The sequence below is a fragment of the Lethenteron reissneri genome, chromosome 27, assembly GCF_015708825.2.
Source record: "Lethenteron reissneri isolate LAM-NWPU_2019-01 chromosome 27, ASM1570882v1, whole genome shotgun sequence".
Classification (NCBI taxonomy): domain Eukaryota; kingdom Metazoa; phylum Chordata; class Hyperoartia; order Petromyzontiformes; family Petromyzontidae; genus Lethenteron; species Lethenteron reissneri.
In genome coordinates this window covers 17,019,096-17,026,871 of record NC_083805.1, presented here as the reverse complement: position 1 = coordinate 17,026,871, position 7,776 = coordinate 17,019,096, and the positions used below count along the sequence as shown (strand labels likewise).

Sequence of the window (7,776 nt, the reverse complement as noted above, 5' to 3'; positions counted from 1 at the left end):
TGACTGTCTCGATTTTGTGATGTTGCAGGCACCGGCTGGCATCCTTCGAGGGTCTATTTTCCTGCAAACTCAACCTCAACGAGACTGCACGCTCTTCAGACGAGTGCATCGTTTGCCTCGTGTTCCTTTCACAGCTGCAAAAGGACGAATCGATCGTCAAATTAATTATTTACGACGTCGGTGTTATATGTTATTTTTCCTGTGTTATCATCAACGGCTGGGCTGAGACCATCGATCTGACTCTACTGGAGGACCCGATTTAGTCCCAGTTGAGAGGCTGGGATCGAGCCTAGGGTCTCAGCCGAGCTGGGCTCAGTGTTGAAGCAAGCTTATCGAATAAATTAATGGTGTTCTAACACCTTAACACCTGTTTTGTTGGCAGAAATAAGTGGAAACCCCTATCATCAATTAAGGAATTTGTATTTGTACTGCGCTCTCTCTAGCTCGCAACGACACGTCTCAGGAGCGCAGGTGTCCCTAGCGGCGGCTGTCCCTGTGCGGCACAAAGCGACTCTTCACCTGGATGGGTGCTTTGCAGAGGTCGCAATCGGGTACCCGATACCCGTACCCTACCCGATACCCGGCTACCCGTACCCGGCCGGGTACGGGTAGCCGTTTGCGACCCTGGTGCGGCCGGGTACGGTAGGCCGTGAGTCACTGGTGAGTAACCGTTTGTCACTCATTTCCCAACGTCTTGTGTCTCTTCTCACAATTCAAGTTCCTAGAATCAACCCACCCGCGCCTGCAACATGGCTTCATCCCAGAGGTCGCAATCGGGTACCCGTACCCGTACCCTACCCGATACCCGGCAGGGTACGGGTAGCCGGGTATCGGGTAGGGTAGGGGTACGGGTACCCGTTTGCGACCCTGGTGCGGCCAGGTACGGGTAAGGAATCAAAACCCGTTTGCGACCTCTGGTGCTTTGGCCTCGGGGCACTCCGAGCGGCAGCTGTCGCCGTGCACGAGCCTGCCAGCAGGGGCACAATAATTGCTACGCGAGATTGACATTGCACGTGTGTTTCTTTTACTTTAGCTGTGGTAGGAAACCCAGGAGAAACCCAAGTAGCACAGGGGGTGAACATACAAACCCCACACGCAGAAAGGTGCCCGAGCCGGCAATCAAACCCAGCGGCTTCACGCTCCACGCTCCAAGTATTACCACTGCGCTGTCGGCTACCGCCCTTGGCGTCAGCATCCCTGACGTGAATAACAAAACCCATGGGGGCAACTGCCCTGGCAGTGGTTACGACCCAGCAACCGAGTACAGGCCAGATGACACCGCCGCCCGCCACCGCTGGCCGTGGAGGCTGCTTTCTGACAGGAGCACTCGGCACGTACACATCGCGTGGCTCAAGGGTCATCAAGGGCCAAAACATTAGCCAGCTACATACACTTCCGTTGTTAAGCAGCGGCAGCCAGGCGGTGGCGAGGTGTGTGTACGCGTACGAGGGGTGTCTGGTAACCACCCCACCGAGGCCACCCCACCTGATTTTACAGTCTAGCCGCATCATATAATCCCCAACGGTGGATCGGACGAGGTCAAATCGAACCGAGCGACTTCTTTGCCGCTCCGGCTTCAGTAGTTGTGCACGAATTCCCAGCCACGCTCACGGCGGCGCGGCGGGCGAGGGTTCAGGCCGGGCCGCGTCGGTCGAGGCCAAAGTGCGACGATCCGCTCCCTCAGGGCCCTCCGCTAACCTCGCTGTTGCTACTCCGCTTGTGCCCGCAATCCCGGTCACGCTCGCAACTCCGCAAGTAAAAATCCGTCCGTGGTGACTAGGGTCGACTCGGCCGATCATCCCTCCTGGCTCCTCCCTCAATGGCGGTCGTCCTACGGGGAGACCGGCCCTGGCCATGGGACCGTGGAATTTGCTCCGCCGGCACGAGTTTGCCTTTGGGGAGACGAGCGCGCCCCTCCCGTTGGCTTATAGTCACCCTGGAAATCTCGACCAAAGTCTCAGAACGAGTTTTGAGGAGGAGGAGGACACTGCCTGGGTCGTTCGGCCATCGCCCGCAGAGACGCCGCGGGGGCGAAGCTGCCGTCCCGGCCGGGGCCACTGCCGGACTCGTCGCTCGTCGGTGACGGCCGCCCCCCCCCTCCCCCCCGTGCCCGTCCGCTCCCCCCACCGTCAGTGGTGGCTTTCGAGCTCCACGATGGTCCACTCGCCCGCGGGGCCCCCCGGGGTGGGCTGCCCCCCGCGGTGGCCGTCGGGCGAGAAGGCCGCCACGGCGGTGACGCACGCGTCGGGCCTCGCGGCGCAGCGGGGAGAGCAGCACCTCGCTCCAGCGCGAGAGCGCGTCGCCCTGCACGGGGCGCACGCGGCCCCGCGGCAGCACCTCGCTCATCCGCGTCAGCGCCTCCTCCTGCTGCTGCTGCTGCTCCTCCTGCTCCCCGCGCGGAGACGCGCCCCCCTCCCCCCCCGCCGCCCACCCCTCACCCGGAGCGGGCCACAACGGGGCGGCCGCGCCCTCGCGCAGCCCCGCCAGGGAGCGCGGCGGAGCGGGCGGCGGGGCCGGCCCGGGGTCGGCGAGGTCGCGTCCGCCGGGGTCCCGCGCGACCTCGAAGGCGGCGGCGGCAGGGATGGTGGCGACGGGGTCGTCGGCGTCCAGCTCCAGGATGGGGGAGAGCGGCTTGCCGGATGGGAAGTGCGAGTGGGAAGGGGTGTCGCACGACGGCGCCGCCCCGGCGCGTCTCGCCGTCAGCGCGGACACCTCAAAGTCGTCGCCGTCCGCGTCGCTGCCGTCGCCGCTGCCGCTGTCGCCGCCGTCGTCGTCGCAGTCGTCGTCCTCGAAGTCATCCGGCGTCCACCCGTGTCCAAGCTCCGTGGCCGCCGGCTCGGCCGCCACGGGCGGCTCTCGCGGCCGCTCCGGGGCTCGGTCACCGCCGCCGCTGCGGTCGGGCTGCGGGTCGCCTCCCCGTGCACGCGGCTCGGCCACGCGCACCGCCCTCGACTCGGGCTCCGCCGCGTAGTCCCGGAACGCGGGGTTCTCGATGCCGCAGAGGAGCCGCGTGCGATGCTTCTCGACATTATTGACGTAGTAATCGCCATCAAAATCATCGCCCTCTTCGTCATCTTCTTGATCGTCGTCGTAGTCGTCACCTTCAACGACGTTGTTATTATTCCCGGTGTCTCGCTTGAGCCTCTCTGCCAGCGTCCGTTCGGTTTTGTCCCGGGGCTCGTACATGGGCGCACGTCTGGACTCCAACAGCATTTTGAGTTTGAGACCAAATTCTGGATTCGTTCCCAGCGTCGAGCCGGACGCGGGGGGGGCGCCTCCGGCCAGGCTGCCCGTGTCCTTCAGCTCCTCGGGGGTGCTGGTGGGGCTGCTGGTTTTCGAGTCGAGCTTCTCCCACAGGCCCATGGAGCTGGGGGTCGACAGGTCACCCAGCGTGCCCCCGCAGCCCCACGGCTCGTCTCCTGGCTGGTGCGCCTCCGACATCAGCCCCACGCTAACCGTCTCCTGGAGGGACCCGTCGTCCGAGAGCGCCCCCCCCCCACCGTCTGGCAGGCTGGGCGAGGAGGCCTCGTCGGCCGCCTCCGACAGGTTGATCTCGCGCAGGCCGAGCTCGGCGAGGAGCACGCCGGGCCCGGCGCCCGCGAGGAATCTCGTGCCGTGGACGTGTCTGGAGAGCGCTCCGTTCTCGTCAACGCCGGCTCTCGCGGTGGGTTTCATTTCCGTGTGGGACCCGGTCCCCTCGCGCGCGTCACCGACGTGCGAGTGCGAGTGAACCTGGACCCGCACCACATCGGCACGCGGGGGGGCGGCCGCCCGGACGTCCCCGAGGCTCGCACCGGGCCCGGCGCGGGCACCAGCTTCCGCACGCAAAACGTTGTCTCCCTTGGCGGCGTTGTCCTCTGCCACCGGTGACATCCCCAAGTCGGTCAGCTCGGACGCCACCGCGGCCGGGGGTTTTGAAACGGCGGAGCCGGCGTCCTTTGTGCTCGGCCGTGGCAGCGGCGACCCGTCCTCCGCCCCTCTTGCGTCGGGGAGCGCTTCTACGACCCCATTCAGTTGAGGAATCGCTCCGGGGAAGACGCTCACGTCACAAATTGCTTCTGCGCCGGCGGCGTCCGTGGCCGGGGGGACCCCATCGCTCGCATCGTCGTCGGCGGCACCCGGGGTCTTCATTTCCTGGCCTGCGTCAAATCCGGCCGTCGTTTGCTCGCTCGCTCGGCGCGTGGCCCCAGCTTGTCCGAGGCCTGCGCACGGAGTCTTCGCTCCGCCGCCGAGGTCGCACGTGGCGGCCTCCGTCCTCCCGCCACTCGCATCAACGTCGTCCGTCTCTTCTTCACGCGAGCCGCACGCAGTCTTCTCGCCGGTCTTGTACGTGGATTCAGTTTCTTCACTCAACTCGAACCCGGCCTGCGGTGCCCCGAGCTCTTCAGACAGCGTGATTATTTGCTCGCGCACGTCGCTCTCGACCTTCATTTCACTGCTCTCATCACGCTCGGCCTTCGTGTCGCCCTCGGCCTTCGTGTCGCCCTCGTCACGCTCGGTCTTCATGTGACTCTCATTGCACTCGGCCTTCCTTTCTCCGCTCTCGTCATGATCAGCCTTCGTGCCACTCTCATCACGCTTGGTCTTCACGTGGCTCTCATCATGCTCGGCCTTCGTGCCACTCTCATCACGCTCGGTCTTCGATTCCTCGCTCTCGTCGCGCTCGGCCTTCGTGTCGCCCTCGGCCTTCATGCCGTTCTCATCGTGTTCGGTCTTCATGTGACTCTCATTGCACTCGGCCTTCGATTCCTCGCTCTCGTCACGCTCGGTCTTCATGTGGCTCTCATCACACTCGGCCTTCGATTCCTCGCTCTCATCACGCTCGGTCTTCATGTGACTCTCATTGCACTCGGCCTTCGATTCCTCGCTCTCACTACGCTCGGCCTTCATGTGGCTCTCATCACGCTCGGCCTTCGATTCCTCGCTCTCATCACGCTCGGCCTTCATGTGGCTCTCATCACACTCGGCCTTCGTGCCACTCTCATCACGCTCGGCCTTCGATTGCCCGCTCCAGTCGCGCTCGGCCTTCCCTTCCGCGCTTGCGTCCCGAGCCGTCTCCTCCTCTTCCTCCTCCTCCGCCGCCCTCGTTGCCCCGTCCCCCGTGTCCGCCGCGTCCCCCCCCGCGTCGCCGTTCGCCTGGAGGAGCTTCCCCGCGTGCACCGCGCCCTGGACCCTGGCCGCAGCGACGGCTTCCGCTTTACAGTTCCTCCTCGGCGCTCTGGGGCCTCCTCCCGTCGGCAATCCCGCGGGCGGGCGGGGCGCGGGCACCACGGTCCTGAGGGGAGCGCCGCCGCTCCACGTCCGCCCTGTGCGACACGGGGACAACCATGACGGTCATTGCCACGCACCTCCACCGCCCGGGACGGCGGCGAAGGGGTTCGTGCGACCGTGCGTCGCCACGTGGCGGAGTGTAATAGTACGGCGCAACGGCGTGTCTTGTTGCGTTGCCTTCTGCCGTCCTCACCAAAACGGCCAAATTGGTCTCGCCGCTCCAACGAGCGGCGCTCGCCCCAATTTGGTGTCCCCTTAGCGGCTGGTGCAAATTCCACATTCCCATGGCGGGAGCTACTACATCCATAGTATGTATACTTTCTAAGTGGCCGGAAGTTGAACTCACAAACTTTTGATCGTGAATCGAGCCCCGGGCTCTGCCTGGCTGGCCATGCCGATTCCACGTTTCACCGTCAATCCAATGTTCTCGACTCAACCAGATGCCTGCCACGTCACCAAGGGTACGCTCAGGTGTCAAGAGCACTGAGCTGAGAACTTGGCCGAATTATGAAAGAACCGCAATGCTAGCAGTGTACAGGCACACACAATCGCGAGCGTCACGTGGGGCACGGAGACTCTCAATTTCGCTCTTTGCAAGGCAGCGTGGGTTTGGAGGCCCGGTGAGGCCAGGCCGGCGGCAGTGGGACACGTGTGTCCCACTGCCGAGGAGGTGGGTAGGTGTGAGTGTCACCCGGTGTGGGGTGGGTGGGTAGGTGTGAGTGTCACCCGGTGTGGGGTGGGTGGGTAGGTGTGAGTGTCACCCAGTGTGGGGTGGGTGGGTGGGTACGTGTGAGTGTGACCCAGTGCCGAGGAGGTGGGTACGTGCGAATGTGGCCCAGTGTGGGGTGGGTGGGTACGTGTGAGTGTGGCCCAGTGGGAGAGAGTAAGAGGAGAGAGGAATTGGACTAAAGCACTCAGCTGTAGCGTCTGGGTAGGTGATGAAATCCCAACAGAGATGCGTGCATTGGGGGAGCGGTGGTGCAGCGGTTATCAAACTACACTTCCATCCCAGTGATCTGGATAAGATTCCCAGCCACAAGCAACATCGATGTCATTACTAGTTTATCCTTGCTGTCCCCCCCAAGGTCGACTCAGCCTTAAATGAGTACCCAGCACTGGGGAGACAAGGGCAGCTGGGTGTAATGCTGGCTACCCGCCCCCTCGTGCACTGTGTGGCCTTCATAGGTACTAACTAACAGCACTTTACCGAACAGTCTTTATGGCTCGACGGGGGTACACACGTGCGCGTGTTTGTGCTTGTACGTGTGCCCCTTTTACCTGCTGCCGATTGGACGCTCACTGCCGTCCTCTTATTGGCTGCTGCTCCCTCGGCCCGCGTGACCGCCTCGGCCAATCGTGCGTTGGCAGCTTCCTTCTCCTGCTTGCGAGACAGCGACACCGGGGCAGCGGTTCTGGCTCCCGCTCCACCTGCCGCTTTGACCAGCGCTCCACCTCCGGGTTTTGTGAGCGCTCCGTCCCCAGGCTTTGCTATGGCTCCACCTCGGGACTTTGTCAGCACCCCACCTGCAGGCCGTGTCAGCACTCCACTTGCCGCTTTCGTAATCAATCCACTTCCTGGTTTTGTCAACGCTCCGTCTCCAGGTTTTGTTATTGATCCAATTCCCAGTTTTATTAACAATCCACCCGCAGGCTTCATCATCACACCGCTCGCCGTCTTTGTAATCATTCCAATTCCAAGCTTCGTCACCGCCTCCACCTCCGGGCTTGTCTCTGCCCCGTGCCCAGGCTTGGCCACCGCCACAACTCCGGGTTGGCCTCGAGATTGGTTCCCGGTTTTGTTCGTCGATCCAGCGACCAGAATCCACCCCGAGTCCGCACACCGTTTTGACGCCCGCCGCCCCGGCCCAGACCTTGTCTCTCCACTCCTGCTCCGGTGTCTTGATCCACTTCGCGGCAGGATTCTCGCTCCTGTGTTTGGGTTGCTTCGGATGGCCGCGCGGTTCTTTGAGGCGTCCGCGTTGCCGTCCCCGTGCGATGGGCCCCGGCCGTGTGGCGACACGTCGCCGCGGCCGCCGTCGCCGGCACAGCAGAGTGGGGCACCGCGGGGACAACCGCCCTAGCGGTAGGCCAGCTTTCTGCGATCCTGCCGGGAGTTTGCTGGGACTGCAGAGGACTTGTTGGAAGTGGCAGCAGCAGCAGCAGTTTTGTTGGGCTTACTGCTGCTGCTGCTGCCGCTGCTGACCGCTGGCGGTGGTCTGCCCGCGCCGGCGGGGGAGATCCTGCAGGGACTGCCGACGGTTCTTGCGGCGCCGGCGGCGCTCTTGCTGGGGCTGGCGGCGGTTCTGGGCGAGGCACCCGTGAGTTTAGCGGCGGCGGCGGCGGGCGGGAGCCGGTGAGCCGGCACCGCGCCTCTGTGCGGCGCCGAGCCTGGCTGAGGAGCGCCGGGCGCCACGCCGCACGTGCAGCCGGCGTCGGCGGCCTTGCCGGCTCCCGCGCCGTGCCGCAGCGGCTTGGACGGGGACCGCGAGGCGGCAACGGCGACGC

The 7,776-nt window shown here is 64.2% G+C and overlaps 1 protein-coding gene across 1 annotated transcript; it reads right to left on the bottom strand.

The window, feature by feature from the left end:
* Window positions 1-477: 477 nt before the first annotated feature.
* LOC133348478 (uncharacterized) lies at window positions 478-6,976 on the bottom strand. The gene is made up of 4 exons (XM_061561308.1): window positions 6,550-6,976; window positions 2,168-5,306; window positions 913-967; window positions 478-519 (listed from the first exon to the last, which is right to left on the bottom strand). The coding sequence occupies exons 1-4, from the start codon at window positions 6,956-6,958 to the stop codon at window positions 478-480; spliced, it is 3,645 nt and encodes a 1,214-aa protein (XP_061417292.1). The 5' UTR covers window positions 6,959-6,976.
* Window positions 6,977-7,776: the final 800 nt, after the last annotated feature.